At 42.0% G+C, this 25,315-nt stretch overlaps 1 protein-coding gene across 1 annotated transcript; it reads left to right on the plus strand.

Moving 5' to 3' along the window:
* Positions 1–441: 441 nt before the first annotated feature.
* LOC118907177 (HLA class II histocompatibility antigen, DQ beta 1 chain-like) lies at positions 442–6,104 on the plus strand. The gene is made up of 6 exons (XM_036875481.2): positions 442–808; positions 2,070–2,339; positions 3,800–4,081; positions 4,554–4,664; positions 5,139–5,162; positions 5,802–6,104. The coding sequence occupies exons 1-6, from the start codon at positions 754–756 to the stop codon at positions 5,813–5,815; spliced, it is 756 nt and encodes a 251-aa protein (XP_036731376.2). The 5' UTR covers positions 442–753; the 3' UTR covers positions 5,816–6,104.
* The last annotated feature ends 19,211 nt before the right edge of the window (positions 6,105–25,315 follow it).

A 25,315-nucleotide genomic window follows, 5' to 3' on the forward strand; every position in this document is an offset into this window, starting at 1 on the left:
AGCTGAAGAATATGTTGTATTACACAAGTCATATCACTCTTGATTTGTGTATAAGGAGATTTGGATGAAGAATGTATGAAAAATGATCCACATTTTGCAAAGAGAAGCCTGATGCAAAAATAAGTTTGTAATCTGTTCTCTCAAAAAACACATCAATACTAGAACTGCAGCTCAAAACCATTTATTTCCTTGTAAGGACTCTGCAATTCCCATCACAGCTTAAGTCTCCTCATCATGTCTGAGATCACAGAAGTGAATTTCTCTGTGATGGCAATTTTCTCTCCCCTAAAATTTGACCCTACTTATTCTCTCCTACTAAAAATCCCAAGTAAAAGAAAACAAGTTTTAAATAAATATCACAAAGATGTCTACTCTTGAGTCATTTTTCTTTGGTTCTTTAAACCCCTTAAGTCACTCAATTCAAACCTTTTTCAACTGAGAGAATCTTCATCTCCAGTGCTCATCCAGTGCAATCCGATGGAGACCCGGCGCCAGGCTGGGAAGGAGCCTTCATGAGAGATGTCTGCCCAGAGACAGATGACGTCCTTCAGCTCCGGTGCCGATTGGTTGCTTTCCTAGGACGACCCCCCCCTCCCCTGCTCAGGAGCTTTCACAGGCTTTTATTCTGTGAGGTGGACACATCAGATCCATCAGGGACGCACTGTGTTAACAACTATTACTTTTCTTTTGTTCCCGGTTAAGTCTGGGAAGATAGCTCTGCGGATTCCCAGAGGCCTTTGGACAGCAGCTCTGATGGTGCCGCTGGTGGTGCTGAGCATCCCGGTGGCTGAGGGCAGAGACTCTCCACGTAAGTGCAGGGCAGCTGCTCCCCAGAGTGCCCCCACTCTGGGCACGGGGCCGGGAGGACCTGTGGGCTGGGGCCGGGGGGACTTGTGGGCTGGGGTGGGGGGGCTTCTATCATCTCAGACGGCACAGCTTGTTAAAGTACACATGTTACCACCCATTCCCTCTCTGAGAAAGAGAGCTATGCCTTGTTCTCAATTCCACCTTCTAATGGCACGAGGAGAGGACAATCCCGACGCCATAGGCTTAGGCCTGGGTGTGTTAGGTGGGGGAGGGGACAAAGTGTGCACCTACTACCAGTGCCAGCACAAAGTGGGCAGGGGGTTGTTTTTGAAGGTGTGAATTCCCCCACAGCAGACGCAGCAGGATTTGTCATTTTGGGGTCCCCAACCTCGTCTGGACTAAATACTATGGGATTCTGGGTTGGGGAAATGCAGGGCAGCAGTGAGAAACTATTTCAGACGCAGGGTTGGAATCTTTGTATAAATTCTCAATCTCCCTAACACCCCTATATACAGGTGTTACGAGTGTCTTTTTACACAGTTACCCTTATGACATAGCTACTCTGTTTGGTAACCTACCCACCCCGGTTATTGGCACAGTTTAACTGGAATGTAATTTATCTAATTCAAGGGACTGTGTTCTTTCCAGGAATAAAATGTTTCTTTCTCGGACTTGGAAGGTTGGGTCTCTTCTAACCACGCAGCAGGGGTGGTGGTGACAGAAACCCGGTAAACCCAGGCATGGGAAGGAAGGCACTTTGCCAAGAACCAATAAATTATGCTTGTAGGGCGAGGACAAGCTTAACTGTAGACCTTCCTAGTCATTCCCTTGAATCTTGAGCTCATGGGGATACCTGTTTGCGTCTGAGGTTCCCAGGAGTCTCTGGGAAGTGGGATCATGTGAGGACGTCCTGTCCCGCTAAGTACAGGGACCCATGTAAACCCGCCACGACTACCGCTTTACTCGGTGCTCACATCGGGCAGGGGTCACAGTCCTGGGCTGGTCCTTAGACAGGCTTCCTTCTCCCCTCCCTTTACGGAGGCAATTCTGGAAGCCCTCCAGGGGGCGGGCAGGCCCTGGAAGAGCCGCCTGAGGATGCGAGGTGCAGGGGGCGCGGGGATGGGGTGGGGAGAAGGGCAGGATTGCCGGAAAACCTGGGGTGGCGAGGTCGGGGGTCAGGCTTCTGGGCTCACCTGCCCCGGCCCAGGAGGCCTGCCCGGCCCGCGGCTCCAGGCCTGACCTAGTGGCACGGTTCCCCGCAGAGGATTTCGTATACCAGTATAAGAGCCAGTGCTACTTCACCAACGGGACGGAGCGGGTGCGGTTTTTGGCCAGAGTCATCTACAACCAGGAGGAGTACGTGCGCTTCGACAGCGACGTGGGGCAGTTTCGGGCGGTGACCGAGCTGGGGCGGCCGGACGCCGAGTACTGGAACGAGCAGGAGGACGTCATGGAGCGGAAGCGGGCCGAGGTGGACACGGTGTGCAGACACAACTACCAGGGGCAGGCCGGCTTCACCTGGCAGCGGCGAGGTGAGCGCGGCCGCCGCCCGGGGACCCCGCCATCCGCCGAGGCTCCGCGGGGAGAGGACCGGGCGGCCCCGGGACCCGAGCCCCGCGGGAGGACAGGCCGGCGGACGCGGGGAGGGGCGGGTGGCGTCGGGGACATGCGGCGGAGCCCGGAAAGCGCGCAGGGGAGCCCAGGGCGACCTCTCCAATCCTGCCAACATTGCGCAAGGTTCCGGCGCCCTGACCGGGGGGCTTCCTCCTGTCTGGAACTGTTGGAACACGCCCGGGGCCAGGCCCCCCTGCGCCCGCCCTCCCTGCCGGGCCCTCCCGGCCTCTCTGAGCCCGCCCTCCCGGCCGGGCGGCGCTGCGCGAAGCATCGGAGGGGCCTGGAGGTCGGGGCTGCGCCCGGACGCGCCTTAAGGTTCACGGTCCTGACTGAAAGCTACCTTGACCCTGGGTTTCAAATGAGTATTCATCCTGACTCTCGTTTGTTCAGTGTCTTTCACGAGTCCTGGGCGTCTTTGAGGCGAGGAGCTGTCCCAGGTATTGTCTGCCTGCTGCCGGACACAGGGACGGGGGCGCGGTGTGTCCTCAGACCTTAGTGCAGCTAGTGAATAAATGTACTCGGCTGCTCATCACTTAGGCTGAAGGGAGCACAGAAGGGTGAATAAGCCATACAAACTGACTTCATTGAACTTTCTACTTGGAGCTTAATAATTGAGGAGGTGTGAATGCGAAGTCTGAGGCAAAAAGTGTTTGCGAAAAATAAAAGCAACACTTGAATTTTGTTGTAAGGCAGAATTTTAATATCCTAGACAAACTCCACAAATGGTACAAGAGAAAGACCTGAGGTTTTGGAGTAAACAAATTGATGCTATTAAATTATTGAATAAAAATATTTCTGGTTTCCTTTGTTCTAAACCCCTCCTAAATTCCCTCCCCCTGCATTCCCTCATCCACTTTGGGGGGTGCACATTCTGTAAGTTAAGTATAACCATTTAATGAGCACCTATTTGTAGACAATTACCTGAGCAAACAGCATCTCTATTATGCCCTTTAATTTCACAACTACGTACTTTGCGTTTAGGGATTAGCATCACCATTTTATGTCATCAGGTGTGGGTAAAAGAAGTCCAGGTTTATTATTTTAACTTTAAAAATATTAAGTAGAGTGGCCTATGTAGTATAGCAATATGCACTTTTAAAGTGCTTCATTTTAATCAATTAGTATCAATAAAGTAACTCTCATAGAAAAATTACTATTCTTCAAATAATAGTAAAAGTAACAGACTCTGAAAAGGAAACTGACTGAGGTGTTTATGTTTATTCAAGCTAATAAAGCGGCCCCTCTCAGGCCCCATTCCAGGATTGGAACCCAGGGATGTCTCTGCTCTGGTACTCAGGGAAGACTGTGCTGCTTTGGGAGACTTGCTGTGTGGCCCTCACATCTCACCGTGTCTTTTCCTGTCTGTCCCTCCCTTCAGTGGAACCTGTAGTGACCATCTCCCCGTCCAGGACAGAGGCTCTCAACCACCACAACCTGCTGATCTGCTCGGTGACAGATTTCTATCCAGGCCAGATCAAAGTTCGGTGGTTCCGGATTGACCAGGAGGAGACAGCCGGTGTCGTGTCCCCCCCCCTTATTAGGAACAGGGACTGGACCTTCCAGATCCTCGTCATGCTGGAAATGACTCTCCAGCGAGGAGATGTGTACATGTACCACGTGGAGCACCCCAGCCTCCGGAGCCCCATCTCAGTGGAGTGGCGTAAGGGGCAGTTTGTTTCCTGTCACTGGGGACCCACAGATGGAGGGCAGAGGTGTCTTTGGCCCTGACGTCACCCCAAGCTGGAAACCACAGGAGGCTGGGGCACTTCTAGTTCCATAGCTGGGACCACACCAGAGTCTTGAGCTCATTGTCTCTGATGTTAGGGAGGTCGGTCTGTACAGCGTGGCCCCTGCACCCAGACCTGGTACCTGAAGGAGTGACCGCGTGGGTGGTGGTGGGGTGTTGGGCCCTAGGGTTATGGATGTGTGTGGAGGAGCAGGGATCAGCTTTCCCCACACCTCCCGCCCACCCACCGTGTCCTGGGATGTACAGGCAGGTCCTTCCCACCCTAGGGGTGGTAGGCATGGACCCCTGGCACGTCCAGCACCTGGGTCTCAGACTGGACTTGAGGCTTCCCAAAGGGACCCTGTGGGGTATGGGGTGAACACTGACTCTTTGGTTCTGTCCCCAGGGGCACAGTCTGAATCTGCCCAGAACAAGATGCTGAGTGGCATCGGGGGCTTTGTGCTGGGGCTGATCTTCCTGGGGCTGGGCCTCGTCATCTGTCACAGGAGCCAGAAAGGTAAGACCTCGGGGCAGTGGGGAAGGGGGGCTCTGCCTGAGGCCCTCTGTTCAGGGAGGCCTCAGCTTCTGGATGTGGCTCTTTCCCCCTGACCTTGAAAGGAAGGGGGCAGGTGGGTGGAGGGAGGAGTCAGAACACCCTGGGGGTTTTGGAATCTGATTCTTCTGGTTGAAGGGCAGCCTTACCACAGAGTAAGAGTTGGGGTTTACTTTAGGGCGTCCTTACAGTTGATCCTTGTCTCACTGGGTCCTTTCTGGAAGTTTCCTCTATTAAAAGTGGATTTTCTTCCTTTCTTTCGAATGAGCATTTCCTTCATTTGGGGGTATTATAGCTTAGGGTGGTTTAAGTCTTGTGGTAGGTGGGTAGGAAGGAAATAAATGTCTAATTAGGTTGCCTATCTCTTTCCCTTTGGGGTGAGTGAGGGACTGGCTGTGTGTGTAACGAGACCTTTCTCCGTGTCACTTCCTTTTGTAGCACCTCGTGGGCCTCCATCAGCAGGTAACATTTCAGCCCTGATCCAGGGGGGAGAGGGGGCAGGTAAAGCAGGGAGGGCATGAGGTGAGTGTTCCTGGGTGCAGCAGTCTGTGTTCATGCCTGTTCCCTGCTCTGGCGACCCAGAGTTAGAGGACACGTTTGCCCGGTTTCTGTAGGAAGCCCCAGGGGTGGTTCCCTAGCACCAGGCCACAAGTTTTGTGGCATCTTTCTCTGAAACTTGGAGGCAGAGATGTCTTGGATATCAGACACTAGGATGCTCACTGTGTGTCACACGTTGGCGGCTACGCCTGTGTGCATTTGACACTAGGATGCTCACTGTGTGTCACACGTTGGCGGCTACGCCTGTGTGCATTTGTCAGGGACTGAGTAAGGCCACTGGTGGTGGAACAAGGTGAGCTATCGTTATATTTACTAAGCAGAGTGAAACCCTCACCGCCCCTCAAAGGTTAACAGCTGCATCCCCCACCCCTTGCCCCATCTGTGCGGAGCTGGAGGGCCGAGTCCTCCTTAGCTGATTTCAGCTTCACACAGATGTGGGCGAGGAGATGACGACTGGCCTGGACCTCAGCTGTGTGGGGCCCTGAGAGGAGGGTGAGAGTGTGGGTCCCTCAGGGAGCCTGTGCTGATTCGTCTCCTCTGCAGGGCTCCTGTGCTGACCCCTGAGGACCCCGACTGGGTTGCCTTCCTCCCTTCTGTGAAGCCTGCCTGTCCTTGCCCGGAGTCCCCACCTGCCTGTGTCAGTTTGTCCCCCTTTGAGATCAGAGTCCTCCAGTGACTCTGCTGCAGTCCCCAGTCATCTGTCCCCTCCTGTGACCCCCGCCCCGAGGACATGGCTGACGCTGCATCCTGCACTGACCCTGGATCCTCTGCCTGAGCGCTGCCAGCAGCATCTGCCCAGGCCCTGAGGGAATTTTCTGTTTCTGTTCTTCCCACGGACTGGAGAGTAGCACATGGAAGCCATTTTCCTGACTGTAGAGCTTTTATCATAATTAAACATGATTACAAGTTATTTGTACCACCAGCCTTGTTAACTGAGCAGAGGTGGGAATCCTCTGTGAATGTATTTTGGGATGATCCATCTGATCTGGAACCATAGGGAGGACTTGTTTCCTGAAAGGAGACTAGAAACCTCTTGGGGTTTCATGTAGGGTAGGTCAGAAGAGAGAGAAAATCCGTTCAGCTGTCACATCTTTCATGACTCTACCGTATTGATATTGGGCGTAGTGGCCTTAGGACATGCCAGCCTTCCTTGTTCAGTGAGTATTGTGTGAGTTAGCATGCCAGCACTGTTTGCAGACAGATATAGTCACCCCTGGTCACTAATGTTTTAAGTATATCTGACAAGTCACATTGATTGAGGTTAGTTTTTATATCTGAGAAGGTATAACCAGCAATAAAAGTACTAATTTTGTTTTTGAATGATAGAAATCCATCTCAAGTTTACTTTTCCTGTTAACTAGCAAGCCTTGGGTCAAGCTGATTTCAGCAATCATGGGATCCAGATTCTCAATGCAATCTTCACTTCTCTCTTCTCTTATAGATTCTGTTCTCTGTCTGTGCACTTTCCCAGCTTTCTTTGTCTGTCTTTGTTCATGTATATTTTTCAGTATATCTCTCTGCATCTTTTCTCTGTATCTCTTATCGTATCTTGTACAGCATTGCCGCCTCTCTTTTTTTCTCTATATGCATCTTTGTCACTGTTTATGTGCCTCTCTTTATCTCTTTGTGTTTTTTTGTATATTTCCTGTACCTTTTATTCTCATCACATTACATCTTATTTCACCTCTCTTTCTGTATGTGTGCTTGTGTGAGTCTGTCTCTGTTTTATGTTTGTAGAGTGTGTATCAAATTTTTAGCCATTTTAGGAAATAATTCTAATTGTCCCATCCTGGGGGTGGGTAAAATTGCAGTATTTCCAGAATCTCTTGCCTGGCTTTAGTGCATCTCCATATCAGCAGGGGTTTCTAAGGGGTGGAGAGAAGTAGATCATCTTCATATCAATGAGTAGTTACCTGGGTGACTGAGGGCTTATCTGAACCTGAGAGGCTGTAGGGAGGATTCGCTTGCTTCTCCTGGAGCAGGAGAGAGACAGCCCCGGACCACTATTTGTAAGCAATAAACAGTTTTAAACCTAATTTTTCCCTTTGACATATTTCGGTTTCAGCATCTCTGACCAATCCAAACAGAACAGTGAGAAAAACGGATAGAAAGTGTCTTTGAAGGAATAATTGCAAAAAACTTCCCCAATCTCTCAGGCCATGGAAGTGCACAGATCTCCCAACATAAGGGACGGAAGGAAGACAACATCAAGACATAATCTAATTAAAATGGCAACATTAAGGACAAGGACAGAGTATTAAAAGCAGCTAGAGAGAGAAGAAAGATCACATACAAAAGAAAACCCATTAGGCTATCATCAAACTTCTCAGCAGAAACCTTACAGGCTAGAAGGGAATGGCATGATATGTTTAATGTGATGAAACAGAAGAGCATCAACCAATAATACTCTACCCAGCAGGATTATAATTAAATTTGAAGGAGGGATTAAACAATTTCCAAATAAGCAAAAGTTGAGAGAATTTACCTCCCACAAACCATCTGCACAGTGTATTTTAAAGGGACTTCTCTAGATAGAAGTGTTCCTAAGGCTAAATAACTGTCACCAGAGAAAATACAACCATAGTAAAGGAAGTAGACCAATTAATTACTAATCAAATGCAAAATTAAATCAGCTACCCACAAAGTCAGTAAAGGGATACACAAAGAGTACAGAATATGACACCTAAAGTATAAAGAGTGGAGGAGGAATAAAAAGAAGGGAGAGGAAAAAATGAATCTTTAGATTGTGTTTATAATAGCATAACAAGTGAGTTAAGTTAGACTGTTAGATAGTAAAGAAGCTGCTCTTGAACCTTCAGTAACCATGAATCCAAAGCCTGCAATGGCAGTGGTAACCTGTCTATTGATAATCACCCTAAATGTAAATGTACCGAATGTACCAATCAAAAGACATAGAGTTACAGAATGGATAAAAAACCAAAACACATCTACAGGCTGTCTACAAGAGACTCACTTCAAACCCAAAGACATACATAGACTAAAAGTGAAGGGATGGAAAAAGATATCTCATGCAAATAACAGGGGGAAAAAAGCAGAGTTGCAGTATTTGTATCAGACAAAATAGACTTCAAAACAAAGAAAGTAACAAGAGACAAAGAAGGACATTACATAATGATAAAAGGGTCAGTCCAACAAAATGATGTAACCATTATAAATATCTACACATCCAACATAGGAGCACCCAAAGATGTGCAACAAATACTAATAGAATTAAAGGGGGAAATAGAATACAATGCATTCATTTCCAAAGACTTCAACATACCACTCACTCCAAAAGACAGATCAACTGCCAGAAAATAATTAAACAGACAGAGGCACTAACCAACACATTAGAACAGATGGACCTAACAGACATCTACAGAACACTCCACCCAAAGCAACAGGATACATCTTCTTCTTAAGTGCACATGGAACATTTTCCAGAAGAGGTCACATACTAGGCCACAAAAAGAGCATCAGTAAATTCAAAAAAATTGGAATTGTACCAACCAATTTCTCAGATCACAAAGATATGAAACTAGAAATAAATTGTGCAAAGAAACAAAAAAGCCCACAAACACATGGAGTCTTAACATGTCCCTAAATAATCAATGGGTCAATGACCAAATTAAAACAGAGATCAAGCAATATATGGAGACAAATGAAAACAACAGCTCAATGCCCCAACTTCTGTGGGATGCAGCAAAGGCAGTTCTAAGAGGAAAGTATATAGCAATCCAAGCCTATCTGAAGAAAGAAGAACAATGCCAAATGATCAGGTTAAATTCACAATTAATGAAACTAGAAAAAGAAGCACAAATGAGGCCCAAAGTCAGTAGAAGGAAGGACATAATAAAGATCAGAGAATAAATAAATAAAACTGAGAAGAATAAAACAATAGAAAGAATTAATGAAACCAAGAGCTAGTTCTTTGAGAAAATAAACAAAATAGATAAACACCTACCCACATTCATCAAGAAAAAAGGAGAGTCTGCACACACAAAGAGAATCAGAAACAAGAAAGGAAAAATTACTATGGACACCACAGAAATACAAAGAATTATTAGAGAATACTATGAAAAATTATATTCTAACAAATTGAATAAACTAGAAGAAATGGACAACTTTCTAGGAAAATACAACCTTCCAAGGCTGACCCAGAAAGAAACAAAAAATCTGGACACCAGCAATGAAATTGAATTGGTAATCAAAGCTACCAAGAACAAAACCCACAGACCAGATGTTTTCACCACTGAATTTTATCAAACATTTAGAGAAGACATATTGCCCATTCTCCTTAAAGTTTTCCAAAAAGTAGAAGAAGAAGGAATACTTCTAAACTCATTCTATGAAGCCAGCATCACTCTAATACCAAAACAGGCAAAGACACCACAAAAAAAGAAAACTATAGGTCAATATCCACAATGAACACAGATGAAAAAATACTCAACAAAATATTTGCAAATTAAATTCAAAAATACATTAAAAAGATCTTACATCATGATCAAGTGGGATTCATTCCAGGGACGCAAGGATGTTATAATGTTCAAAAATCCATCAACATCATTCACTACATTAACAAAAGGGACAAAAATCATATGATCACCTCAATAGATGCTGAAAAAGCATTTGAGAGAATTTAACATCCATTCATGACAAAAACTCTCAACAAAATGGGTATAGTTGGCAAGTACCTCAACATAATAAAGGCTATATATGACAAACCCATAGCCAACATCATACTTAACAGTGAAAAGCTGAAAGCTTTTCCTCAGAGGTTGGGAACAAGACAGTGATGCCCACCAGCCTCTTCAACAGCTGGTGTTGACAAAACTGGACAGCTACATGTAAGAGAATGAAATTGGATTACTGTCTAATTCCATATACAAAAGTAAATTCGAAATGGATCAAAGACCTGAATGTAAGTCATGAAACCATAAATCTCTTAGAAGAAAACAGGCAAAAATCTCTTAAATATAAACATGAGCACCTTTTTCCTGAACATGTCTCCTTGGGCAAGGGAAACAAAAGCAAAAATGAACAAATGGGACTACATCAAACTAAAAAGCTTCTGTACAGCAAAGGGCACCATCAGGAGAACAAAAAGGCATCCTACAGTATGGAAGAATATATTTGCAAATGACATATCCAGTAAGGGGTTAACATCCAAAATATATAAAGAGCTCACATGCCTCAACACCCAAAAGGCAAATAACCTGATTAAACAATGGGCTGAGGATCTGAAGAGACAACTTCTCCAAAGAAGAAATTCAGATGGCCAACAGGCACATGAAAAGATGCTCCACATCACTAATCATCAGGGAAATGAAAATTAAAACTACAATTAGATATCACCTCATTCTAGTTAGGATGGCCACCTTCCAAAAGACAAGCAACAACCAATGCTGGTGAGGATGTGGAGAAAGGGAAACCCTCCTACACTGTTGGTGGGAATGTAAATTCAGCCATTGTGGAAAGCAATATGGAGGTTCTCAAAAAACTAGAAATAGAAGTACCATTTGACCCAGGAATTCCACTCCTAAGAATTTACCCCAAGAAAACAAGATACCAGATTCAAAAAGACATATGCACTCCTATGTTTATCACAATACTATTTACAGTAGCAAGACATGGAAACAGCCTAAGTGTCCATCAGTAGATGAATGGATAAAGAAGAGGTGGTACATATACACAATGGAATATTATTCAGCCATAAGAAGAAAGCAAATCCTACCATTTGCAACAACATGGATGAAGCTAGAGGGTATTATGCTCAGTGCAATAAGCCAGGCAGAGAAAGATAAGTGCCAAATGATTTCACTCATCTGTGGAGTATAACAACAAAGAAAAAACTGAAGGAACAAAACAGCAACAGACTCACAGAACCCATGAATGAACTAGTGATTACCAAAGGGGAAGGGTGGAGGAGGGTAGGTGGGAAGGGATGAAGAAGGGGATTAAGGGGTATTATGATGAGCACACATAATGGAAGCGGGGCACAGGAAAGGAAGTAGAGCCCAGAGAAGACAAGTAGTGACTATAGCATCTTACTACACTGATGGACATTGACTGTAATGAGATATGTGGTAGGGACTTGATTATATGAGGAAATGTAGTAACCACAATGTTGCTCATGTGCAACCTTCACTAGATTGTATATCAATGATACCTTAATTAAAAAAACACTTCCTGAGGTACGATTGATGTACAAAAAACTACATATTTAATGTACACAACTTGATGAGTATGGAGATAAGTGTACATTCCTGACAACATCACCACAATGTATGCCACATTCACATCCAGCATTTCCAAAAGTTTCCTCCTGCCCTTATTAAGTAATTATTTTCATTTTTATTGTCATTATTTTTTGTTAAGAACATAAGATGTATCCTGTTAACACACTTAAAGTCGAGCATTATAAACTGTAGGCATATGGTGAACAGTAGAACTTTAGGACTTACTCATCTTGTCCATGGAAACTTTGTACCCTTTGACTGATAACTCCCCATTTCTTCCTCCCTGCATCTCCTGGAAACTATCATTCTATTCTCTACTTTTATTAATTTGACTATTTTAGACTTCTCATATGAGTGGTAACATGAAGTATTTGTCCTTCTGTGTCTGGCTTATTTCACTTCATACAAACTCCTCCGGTATCATCCATATTGTTGCAAATGGATACCCTTCTTTTTTTTTTAAGGCGTAATAGCTTTCCATGGCATGTGTCTGCCACATTTTCTTTATTCACTTATCCATCAATAGAAATTTAGTTGCTTCCATGTCTTGGCTATTGTGAATAATGCTGCAATGAAATGGGAGTGCAGATATCACTTCGATATCTTAATTTAAATTCCTTTGGATACATACACCCAGATTAGGATTCCTGGATCATATATGGTAACTATTCTTAATTTTTGAGGAATCTTCATACTGTTTTCCAAAGTGGCTTCACCAATTTTCATTTCCACCAACAGTATATAAGAGTTTCCTTTTCTCCACAATCTTATCAACCATTTGATATCATTGTGGTTTTTTAAATATAATAATCAAAGTAACTGCTGGAGAAGTGATATCTCAGTGTGGTTTTGATTTGTATTTCCCTGAAGATTAATGACGTTGTGCACCTTTTCATATATCTATTGGTTTCTTGTTTTAATTTATTTAGAAGGGAAAAAACAAGAATTATAAAATTGTATTATTGGCTTTATAACACATAAAATAACATATATGACAACTATAGTGCAAATGAATGGGGGAAAGAATAGAGCTATACTGTAGGAAAGAAACAGTAATAGATGGTGAGTTGAATATACAGGAAGAAATGAAGAATAACAAAACTTGTAAATATGTAAGCTAATATAAAAGTATTACAAATATATTTCTCCTTTCCTCTGTTAATGTCCTTAATTGATATAGGATTGTATAAAGCAATACTTGTAAAACTTAATTGTGGGGCTTATAATATATGAACATTGTATATGTGACTATAATCACACAGGAGCGAGAGGATATAGAGCTGCTTCAGAGCAAAAGTTTTTGCATTTTGCTGAAGTTAAATGAGTAGTAATCTGACATTGATTGTGATAAATTAAGATGCATATTATAAACCCTAGCACAAACACTAAGAAAATAGCATTTAAGTGTAAAGTTCAAACATCAGTAAAAGAATTAAAATGGCATACTATAAAACTCTGTTTAACAGAAAAGAATGCCATTAAGGAGAAACAAAGCAATAAAAAGATACAAGATCCACCTTTAGGGTGTCTATGAGAAACACAATTAGATTCAAAGATACAAATAGTTTGAAAGTAAAGGGTAAAAATATTCATACAAACCGTAACAATAAGAGAGGTTGAATGACTCCATTAATATGAAAGAAAAATAGACTTTAAGCAAAATTATTATGAGATTCAAAGAGGGATATTTCACAGTGCAAAAAGGGCCAATTTCTCAAGAGATATAAAATTATTAACATACATTCAATTAACAATACAGTCCCCAAATAACTAAAGCAAAACCTGGTAGAACTGGAGGGAGAAATAGTTCAATAATAACAGTTGGAAATTTCAATACACTGCTCTCAAAATTGATAGAACAGCTGGTCAGGAAATTAGCAAGGACATAGTCAACTTGAACAATGCTGTCAATTTACTTGATCTAACAGATATCTATAGAAATTCCACTCACTAATCCCAGAATACATATTTTTCTCAAGTGCACATGGAATATTCTCCAAGGTGGGTCATATGCTATACTATAAAAAGGTCTTAATGATTTTTTAAGGGTTGAGATTACACAAAGTATGTGGAATTAAATTTTAAAATTGGCAACAGAAGGAAATAGGGACCTTCTCTAATATTTGGGAATTAGAAAACACGCCTTTAAATAACTCATGGGTAAAAGGGAAATTAGAGCTGAGGTCAACAAAAACACAATGTATGAAAACTTATGGGATGCACCTGTGGCAGAGCTTAGAGGGAAATCTATGGCTGTGAGCATCTTTATTAGAAAAGAACAAAGCTCTCACATTAATAAGCTAGGCTTCCACTTTAGTAAAGTAGGAAAACAAAAGAGCAAATTAAACCCAAATCTATCAGAAGCCCAATTATAGACTAATAACTATGCTTTTATGAACATAGTTATAAAATGCTGTACAAAATATGAATAGATTTAAATCCAGCAATATGGAAAAAAGTGTACTCTGTCATGACACAGTGGGGTTTATTCCAAGAATACATGAGTGATTTAATTTTCAAGTGTCTGATTAAAATACGAGATCCAACTACAACCTACAGAATTATTCAAGTAGCAGAATAAAGGGGGAAAATCATTGAATTGACTAACCGATATAGTAAATCATTTGACACAACTCAACATACATTCATGATTAAAACTCTTAGTAAAATTAGAATAAAAGGGAACTCCCTTAATCTGTTTGCAATATCAAAACCAACTAAATCTGAGGAATGCCTGTATTCAAACTAAAACACAAGGGGCATTGCAAAGTGGCATGTCAAGAGAATGACAATGAAATAAAATAAGCAAACCGGTATCAATGATTATATTGGTTTTCTCCTCTGCATAACAGATCACCACAAACAGCGGATTACAGTGACACACTTGTTTTCCCATGTTTCTGTGGGTCAGAAGACCAGTCACAACTTACCTGGCTCCTCTGCTTGGGGTCTCACTGGCTGTCTTCCTAACTGCAGGCCTGACCAGGGAAGAATCCCCTTCCAGGCTCACTCAGGTTGTTGGCAGAACTCACGTGCTCAAGGTGGCAGCACTGAGGCCCCTGTTTCCTGCTGGCTGCCAAGCAGGGTCCACTGTCGCCTCTGGGAGGCACCTGCAGTCATTGCCTCCTCACCCTCTGGCAGGCCCTCTCTCAACAGGGAGTGTACTTCAAAGCCAGCAAAGAGTCCCTCCGTCCAGTCTGCTAAATGACACCTTGTACAGCAAAGCATAGTCCTGACCAACAACCATCACCTTTGCCCTCTAACATCCCAATCACAGGAATGCTGCTCTGTCACCTTGCTGTGTAACAACCTCATCAAGGACGTGATGTGCCATAACTCTGCCACATTATACTGGTTGGGAGCAGGTCACGGTGCCCATGAAGTCTCAAGGGAGGAGGATAAACAAGGGCATGCATGTGGGGTCACCTCTGGGTGTGTCCGCCCTCTGGGCCTCGGTGCTCCTTCTGCCTCCCTCCTGCAGAATACACCCACCCCATCCCACGGTCTCCTACAGTCTCATTCCACTAAGGCGGCAGCTAGAGCCCGAAATCTCATCAGCTAAAGCAGGTCGCGGTAAGGAAGAGACTCCTGGTTGCAGTCCACGAAGTACAATGCCTGCGGGATGAGTCCTCTCCACGCGTGGACCTGTGAGACCAGAGGCGGTGTCTGCCTCCAGTGCACCCGACTTACACGTGTGGGGCCCCCTAGGAAAGCTGCTGTAAGCATTCCTGTTCAACGAGGGGTAAGTGGAAGGTGACAGGAGTCCCTGCCGTGGCAGTTCTGAGTTCCAATTGGGAAAACCCCAGCCAGAGTTCCCTGTTTAGCTTTTAAGGACTGAGAATGACCCACCCTCTCACCTCCACAGAGCTGGATCTGGGAAGGCTACATTCCTTCCTAGAGGGTGGCAACCTGCCCGCTGTGATTTCCCTGACGAACCCTCGCTGGTGCTCTGCTCTCTGCATCTCGGGGCCACCCTGTGAGCCATCCTTCTCTCAGGGGGGACGGCACCTGTTGGCGGCCAGGTACTTTCCGAGGCTGCCTCCTGCTGGGTGCATGTGTGAGTGTGATTGCCTCCATTCTTTTTTACATCAGCTTTACAGTCCAGGCAACTGTAGTCCCTAAAAGCTTGTGGGTTTTTTGTAGACAGAATCCACATCTGTGTTCTTTTTGAATCCATCTTCTCTGTGTTGGCCCTGCTGAGACATCTGAGGGATGACAAGATTGGTGGGGGCACCTTTAAGCTCTTGAGAGGCCCTGATCTCTAACGATTTGAGCTTCCACAGTATGTCTGCCACAGTAATAGGGTGATTTATATAGAAGACAGACAAAGAAGGGAAAACAGTTATACTGGAATCTTAAAGAAGAGAAGAAAGAATAAGATAATGCTAAAACATTTCATATAACCTGTTTTCCTTCTTGAAGGCAATGAAGGACCCTCTAAGGAAGGTGATGCACTACGTAGGCTGTTGTCAATTAGGCTGCTTAGGTAATGGTCCTATAGTCATAAAAATAGAGCCAGATGGGAGAGAAAGAACAGAAAAAAAACTGAACCTCTATTCTAGCTACTTGGAGTCACATTACATTGAGAAAATAAATTGAGGAAGTTCTACATAGCAACCGGCAGCTGCTGCATAAAAGGCAAAGAAGAGAATATAATGAAAGAAACATAATGAAAAAACCTTTTCTTCAGTAAAGGGAAGACTTTGGTTTTAGGATGGGTAGGATTCGTGCAATGTAAGGCAGCAGGAATAATGAGAATATACAAATAGTTACATACAAGTGTGACACTGCATATGACATTGACATTTTTGGACCACAGAATCAGAAACGAAAGAAAAACAATAATACAAATTGCTCCCTGCTTTCAGAAAGGAAATAGGAAAGCTTACAAGTATATAAGCTTATAAGTTTATAAATATATAAACTAAAAATGGTTTGCACATGAAAGGACTGGAACCAGGCAGGAAACGGATTTCTTACTTGTAATACCGGAAGCCAGAAAACAATAGGAAACAAGGAGGTTAACAATGCAATAAGCTGGGTGCTGCAGAAAAGGCAGTGTGAGAGATTCTTATTGCCTCACCTTCATTGGTCTAAATTACATTTGAAAAATTTGGAGATATATATGTATGTATATATATTATGGGGAATTTTTCTGAAGCACAGTGATTCTACTGGAAGTTGAATTCAATTCTCTTTCACATTCCTAAGCATATTGACAGCTGTAAGGAACATAACTGGGTCACGTACACCAGCAGGTGGAGACACTGCACTTAAGACATTCTAGGCAAGCTGTGGCTTTCCTTCTCTCTTTCACAGATCGGAACTGGGAAAGGCCAGTGCTCCTTCCTAAAGGGTGGCTACCCAGCCAGCTCTTATTTCCCCAACTACTCCTTTTATGTTTCCAAAGTATGATGCAATGTGAAATGTGGTATTCCTCGTTTTAGAAGCAAAGAAGCATGAAATGGAGCAGGACTTAAAGGCTGCTTTTGCCTGAAGACAAGGATCTCAGTCTTTCAAGTGATCTAAGAGGTAAGAGACTGCTGCTGTAAAATTGTACACTTAAAAGAAAAAACCTTCACTGTTACTGCTCTGGTGCATGCCAGTCTCCTTCTTCACTTGAGGTTTCCTTATTTTCTCCCATTGTCTAATGCATTCGTGATACTTTAGAGTGAAATTTTATTTTATAATTTGTATTTTAAAATTACCACAAGTATATATATAGTTTAAAAATCAAACAGTAGGAGGAACCAAGATGGAGGCATTAGTAGGACAGTAGAAATATCCTCCCAAAACCATACATATTTTTGAAAATACAACAAATACAACTATTCCTAAAAGAGAGACCAGAGGCTACAGTACAACAGCCAGGCTACATCTACATCTGCAAGAACTCAGCATCTCACAAAGGGGCTAAGATACAAACCACGGCCCAGCGGGACCCGAGTGCTCCCACCACCCCAGCTCTATGGTGGGAAGAAAGGAGTTGGAGCAGGGAGGGAGTGGGAGCCCAGGACTGCTAAACAACCAGCTCTAGTAATCTGCACCAGGAACGCAGACACACAGTGCATGGTGTGTTGGATATTAGAGAAACAGAAAAGTAAAATCTGTGAGTGGGTCCTCACAGCTGGCTCCCCTGGGACAAAAGGAAATGAGTGCTTTTTGAAAGTCTTAAAGGGACAGGGGCCTCACAGCTGGACAGCAGCATCTGGCACACTCAGCTCAGCAGCTGGGAATCCTGGGGAACTTCAGGCGCCCCAGCTCCCTGGGAGGTAATGCAGCCCTGAGGCCTCTCACAGTGATTAACAGCCTGCCAGTCATTCCCCCTACAGTGGGGCCCTGCCACAGTGGTGGAGCAGCCGGAGAACAGCTGCACCCACAGCAACTGACCAGAACCACCTCCCGGTGCACAGCCCCTCAGGCCAGATCCAGAGGCCGCCACCGCCATGCAACTGCTCCACACAGGCAGAGGAAACTGGGGCAAGGCACCAAGGGGTGCTGTTCTTGCAGAAGAGCACACCTGGTGGGCTGGCCACCCCAACAGGGCTCTGGGTTACCCTGACGGCGACCCCGTGCACAGCAGCTTAGGGGACTAATCCGGAGGCTGCGCCAGGTGTCAGGCAACCAACACAGGCAACAGAGAAGGGCAAGGTGACAACCAAGCAGGAAAGGACTTTGTTCCTCCAGCTGACACATATGCTACCTGCCTACAACTACCTCTATCACCATGAAAAGGCAGAAGAATTTGGTCCAATCTAGAATTAGCCAGACAACCCTGGAGAGAGGGTCTGGGGAGATAGATTTAACCAATCTTCCAGAAAAAGAATTCAAAATAAAGGTCATAACCATGCTGATGGACCTGCAGAGAAATAAGCAAGAGCTAAAGGATCAAGTTGGGAGAGAGAATACAGAAACAAAACAATTTCTGGAAGAACTTAAGAGCAGACTGGATGAGGTGCAAGAGGCCATTAATGGAATAGAAATCAGAGAACAGGAACACAGAGAAGCCTAGCAGAGAGAGAGATAAAAGGATCTCTAGGAATGAAAGAATATTAAGAGAATTGTGTGACCAATCCAAATGGAACAATATTCACATTATAGGAGGACCAGAAGAAGAAGAGAGAGAGAAAGGGATCGAAAGTGTCTTTGAAGAAATAATTGCTGAAAACTTCCCCAAACTTGGGGAGGAAATAGTCTCTCAGACCATGGAAGCCCACAGAACTTCCAACACAAGGGACCCAAGGAGAACAACACCAAGACATATAATAACTAAATGGCAAAGATCAAAGACAAGAACAGAGTATTAAAGGGAGCCAGAGAGAGAGAAAAAAGGTCACCTACAAAGGGAAACCCATCAGGCTATCATCAGACTTCTCAACAGAAAACTTACAGGCCAGAAGAGAATGGCATGATATATTTAATGAAATGAAACAGAAGGGCCTTGAACTAAGAATACTGTATCCAGCACGAATATCATTTAAGTATGAAGGAGGGATTAAACAATTCCCAGACAAGCAAAGTTGAGAGAATTTGCCTTCCACAAATCACTTCTTCAGGGTATTTTAGAGGGACTGCTCTAGATGGAAGCACTCCTAAGGCTAAATAGATGTCACGAGAGAAAAAAAAATCACAGCAAAGGAAGCAGACCAACCAAATACTAACTAAAGGCAAAAAATAAAATCAACTACCCACAAAAGCAGTCAAAGGAAATACAAAAGAGCACAAAATAAAACACCCAACATATAAAGAATGTAGGAGGAGGAATAAGAAGGGAGAGAAATAAAGAATCATAAGACTCTGCTTATAATAGCTCAATAAATAAGTTAAGTTAGATAGTAAGATAGTAAAGAAGCTTACCTTGAACCTTTGGAAATCACGAATCTAAAGCCTGTAATGGCGATAAGTACATATCTTTCAATAATCACCCTAAACGTAAATGGACTGAATGCACCAATCAAAAGACACAGAGTAATAGAATGGATAAAAAAGCAAGACCCATCTATATGCTGTTTACAAGAGACTCACCTCAAACCCAAAGACATGCACAGACTAAAAGTCAAGGGATGGAAAAAGATATTTCATGCAAACAACAAGGAGACAAAAGCAGGTGTTGCAGTACTAGCATCAGACAAAATAGACTTCAAAACAAAGAAAGTAACAAGAGATAAAGAAGGACACTACATAATGATAAACGGGTCAGTCTAACAAGAGGATATAACCATTATAAATCTGCACCCAATACAGGAGCACCAACACATGTGAAACAAAGACTAACTGAATTAAAGGAGGAAATAGAATGCAATGCATTCATTTTGGGAGACTTCAACACACCACTCACTCCAAAGGACAGATACAACACACAGAAAATAAGTAAGGACACAGAGGCACTGAACAACACAGTAGAGCAGATGGACCTAATAGACATCTATAGAACTCTACATCCAAAAGCAGCGGGATATACATTCTTCTCAAGTGCACATGGAACATTCTCCAGAATAGACCACATACTAGGCCACAAAAAGAGCCTCAGTAAATTAAAAAAGATTGAAATTCTACCAACCAACTTTTCAGACCACAAAGGTATAAAACTAGAAATAAATTGTACAAAGAAAGCAAAAAGGCTCACAAACACATGGAGGGTTAACAACATGCTCCTAAATAATCAATGGATCAACAACCAAATTAAAATGGAGACCCAGCAATATATGGAAACAAATGACAACAACAACACTAAGCCCCAACTTCTGTGGGACACAGTGAAAGCAATTCTAAGAGGAAAGTATATAGCAATCCAGGCATATTTAAAGAAGGAAGAACAATCCCGAATGAATAGTTTAACATCGCAATTATTGAAATTGGATAAAGAAGAACAAATGAGGCCTACAGTCAGCAGAAGGAGGAACATAATAAATATCAGAAAAGAAATAAATAAAATTGAGAAGAATAAAACAGTAGAAAAAATCAATGAAACCAAGAACTGGTTCTTTGATAAAATAAACAAAATAGATCAGCCTCTAGCCAGACTTATTAAGAGAAAAAGAGAATCAACAGAATCAGAAATGAGAAAGGAAAAATAACAACGGACCCCATAGACATACAAAGAATTATTAGAGACTACTATGAAAACCTATATGCTAACAAGCTGGGAAACCTAGGAGAGATGGACAACTTCCTAGAAAAATACAACCTTCCAAGACTGACCCAGAAAGAAACAGAAAATCTAAACAGACCAATTACCAGCAACGAAATTGAAGCAGTAATCAAAAAACTACCCAAGAACAAAACCTTCGGGCTAGATGGATTTACCTCAGAATTTTATCAGACATACAGAGAAGATATAATACCCAGTCTCCTTAACGTTTTCCAAAAAAACATGAGGAGGGAATACTCCCAAACTCAATCTATGAAGCCAGCATCACCCTAATACCAAAAAGACCCCACCAAAAAAGAAAACTACAGACCAATATCGCTGATGAACGTAGATGCAAAAGTACTCAACAAAATATTAGCAAACTGAATTCAAAAATACAATAAGAGGATCATACACCATGACGAAGTGGAATTCATCCCAGGGATGCAAGGATGGTACAACATTCGAAAATCCATCATAATCATCCACCACATAAACAAAAAGAAGGATAAAAACCACATGATCATCTCCATAGATTCCGAAAAAGCATTCGACAAAATTCAACATCCATTCATGATAAAAATTCTCAACAAAATGGGTATAGAGGGCAAGTTCCTCAACATAATAAAGGTCATATATGATAAACCCACAGCAACATCATACTGAACAGCGAGAAGCTGAAAGCATTTCCTGTAAGATCAGGAACAAGACAAGGATGCCCCTTCTCCCCACTGTTATTCAACATATTACTGGACGTCCTAGCCATGGAAGTTAGATAAAATAAAGAAATACAAGGAATCCAGATTGGTAAAGAAGAAGTTAAACTGTCACTATTTTCAGATGACGTGATATTGTACATAAAAAACAGTAAGGACTCCAATCCGAAACTACTAGAACTAATGTCAGAATTCAGCAAAGTTTCAGGACACAAAATTAATATACAGAAATCTGTGGCTTTCCTATACACTAACAATGAACTAACCAAAAGAGAAATCAGGAAAACAATTCCATTCACAATGGATCAAAAATAATAAAATACCTAGAATAAACCTAACCAAGAAAGTGAAAGACCTATGCCCTGAAAATTACAAGACACTCTTAAGAGAAATTAAAGAGGACATTAACAAATGGAAACTCATCCCATGCTGTTGGCTAGGAAGAAGTAATATTGTCAAAATAGCCATCCTGTCCAAAGCAATCTACAGATTCAATACAATCCCTATCAAATTACCAACAGCATTCTTCAACAAACTGGAACAAATAGTTCAAAAATTCATATGGAACACCAAAGACCCCAAATAGCCAAAGCAATCCTGAGAAGGAAGAATAAAGTGGGGGGAGGGGATCTCGCTCTCCAACTCCAAGCTCTCCTACAAAGCCACAGTAATCAAGACAATTTGGTACCGGCACAAGAACAGACACACAGACCAGTGGAACAGAATAGAGACTTCAGACATTAACCCAAACATATATGGTCAATTAATACACGATAAAGGAGCCATGGACATACAATGGGGAAATGACAGTCTCTTCAACAGTTGGTGTTGGCAAAACTGGGCCGCTACATGTAAGAGAAAGAAACTGGAACATTGTCTAACACCATACACAAAAATAAATTCAAAATGGATCAAAGACCTGAATGTAAGTCATGAAACCATAAAACTCTTAGAAAAAAACATAGGCAAAAATCTCTTGGACATAAACATGAGCAACTTCTTCATGAACATATCTCCCCGGGCAAGGGAAACAAAAGCAAAAATGAACAAGTGGGGCTATATCAAGCTGAAAACCTTCTGTACAGTAGAACAAAAGGCATCCTACAGTATGGAAGAATATATTCATAAATGACAGATCTGATAATGGGTTGACATCCAAAATATATAAAGAGCTCATACATGTCAACAAACAAAAAGTGAACAATCCAATTAAAAAATGGGCAGAGGAGCTGAACAGACAGTTCTTCAAAGAAGAAATTCAGATGGCCAATAGTCACATGAAAAGATGCTCCATATCGCTATTCATCAGAGAAATGCAATTTAGATATCACCTCACACCAGTAAGGATCGCCACCATCCAAAAGACAAACAACAACAAATGTTGGCGAGGTTGTTGGAAAAGGGGAACCCTCCTACACTGCTGGTGGGAATGTAAATTAGTTCAACCATTGTGGAAAGCAGTATGGAGGTTCCTCACAAAGCTCAAAATAGAAATATCATTTGACCCAGGAATTCCACTTCTAGGAATTTACCCTAAGAACATAGCAGCCTCTTTGAAAAAGACACATGCACCCCTATGTTTATCACAACAGTATTCACAATAACCAAGAAATGGAAGCAACCTAAGTGTCCATCAGTAGATGAATGGATAAATAAGAGGTGGTACATATACACAATGGAATATTATTCAGCCATAAGAAGAAAACAAATCCTACCATTTGCAACAACATGGATGGAGCTAGAGGGTATTATGCTCAGTGCAATAAGCCAGGTGGAGAAAGACAAGTATCAAATGATTTCACTCATCTGCGGAGTGTAAGAACAAAGAGAAACTGAAGGAACAAAACTGCAGCAGTATCACAGATCCCAAGGACTAACAGTTGCTAAAGGGAAAGGGACTGGGGAGGATGGGTGGGAAGGGAGGGATAAGGGGGGGAAAGAAAGGGGTCTTTATGATTAGCCATTATAATGTGGGGGGGGCACGGGGAGGGCTGTGCAACACAGAGAAGACAAGTAGTGATTCTACAGCATCTTACTATGCTGATGGACAGTGACTATAATGGGGGCTGTGGGGAGAACTTGGTGAAGGGGGGATCCTAGTAAACATAATGTTCCTCATGTAATTGTAGATTAATGATGCCAAAAAAATAAAAATAAAAAAGAAATGGAGGGATTACCTTAAGTGATGAACCTATAAATTAAAGAAAAGAATGTTACATTAAATGGTGAACTATTAAAGCCTTTTACTAAAAATCAACAGCAACAACAAAAATAGAAATACATACTATGAAAAGTCTCTCATCAAAATGGAAACCCTCCAGCAGCCATAAATCTAATGAAGAAATTGAATCAATAGCTACAGTTTCCTGTAAAGTAAACTCCAGGCCCAAGTGTTTGCATAAATTGTTCCAGCAAATAGAAGGGGAGAGAATACATCCCAACTCATTCTGTGATGCCATTGTTATCCTTTAACAAAATCAAAGACATTGCAAGAAGAGAGAACTATAGGTCAATATCTGTCATCAACATAGATACAAAAAATTCTATACAAAATTTTAACAAATCAAATCCAATAATAGATATAAAAATAATGCAGCATGACCAGTGGAATGAATATGAGGAATGCAAATTGCTTTAGATGCAAAAATCAATCATTGTAATTCACCCAGTTATCCGAGAAAAACAACAGGAAACACTATTCACCCAATTAATGCAAAAAATGTATTTGACAAAATCCAATATCTGTTCATGACTGAAATTTTCAGAAGCTAAGAATAGAAGGAAACTTTCTCAATCTGACAAAGGCATCTAGGAAAAACCTACTGCAGACATTGAACTTACTGGTAAAAGAGTGCTTTCCCATAAGTTTGAGACCAAGGCAAAACTTTCTGTTCTCACTACTTGTAGTCAGTGTCATTCCAAAGACTGTACCCAGCAAGTAAAAAACAAGAAAATAAAGGGAGGGTGTATGCCAGCTGGAAGGACAGAATAGAACTATCTTTATTACAGATGACACGATTAGCTCTATAAAATGGGAATTGGCTAGAGTTTTCTGTAAAGGGCTAGATAGTAAACATTTTAGTCTTGGTCTAAAGACAAAATCAAGGAAATTATGTAGATACTGACATAACTGCATACAATTATTTAAAAATGTAACAGTTATTCTTTAGACAATAGATTGTACAAAAGCAGTGTTTGGCTGGATTTGGCTCACTGGTCATAGTTCGTCAGTTCCTGTAATAGAATACCTTATGGACTCTACAAAAAATCCACTATAAGGAAAAAAGAGAATAATGTATAATGTAAAGACAGAAACTTCACATTATATCTCCAACAAATTAGCTGAATAAACCCAAAGCCCAACTTTTCATAAGCCCCTTAGTGCTATAGTCTCTTAAATTACTCTTAGGCCCCTCATTTCAAAACATGAACTAATGACTATGAAAAGGAGATATATTTTTTGAAAATCAGAAATGCAGTAAAGAGGCACTCAGTAAACAAAAGGAAAAAAATGACCTCAGAGGTAAGGCAGAGAACAGAAAATAACAATTATTCCCAGAAGGATTTGAAATGCTATGAAAAAAGAAAATCAGAGGACGAGGAAGTTCTTTAGAAAATGTAACAGTTTAGAGAGAAGAGAGAAATTAAAGAAGTAATGTTGTAGTAAAGGAAGTGCATATACTTGGCTAGCTTTGCTCATTCATTATTTTTAATGACTTAGTCATTAGTTGGCTGATTCTCTTTTCCATATAATTTTATTTTTATTTTACAGAGGTAATATTTTTTAAGCCTCATGGATATTTTGCCTTTTAATTGTAAAAGTGTAAACCACACAGAAAAGTCACAACGATGAGAATTATAGATATATATATATTTTCTGAAATTGTACATATTATGACCCTATAGCCTTAAATACTTCAATGTGTATTTCCTAAGAAAAGGACATTATTTTACATAACCAGAATATAGCTA

Source organism: Manis pentadactyla, chromosome 16 (genome assembly GCF_030020395.1).
Source record: "Manis pentadactyla isolate mManPen7 chromosome 16, mManPen7.hap1, whole genome shotgun sequence".
Classification (NCBI taxonomy): Eukaryota; Metazoa; Chordata; class Mammalia; order Pholidota; family Manidae; genus Manis; species Manis pentadactyla.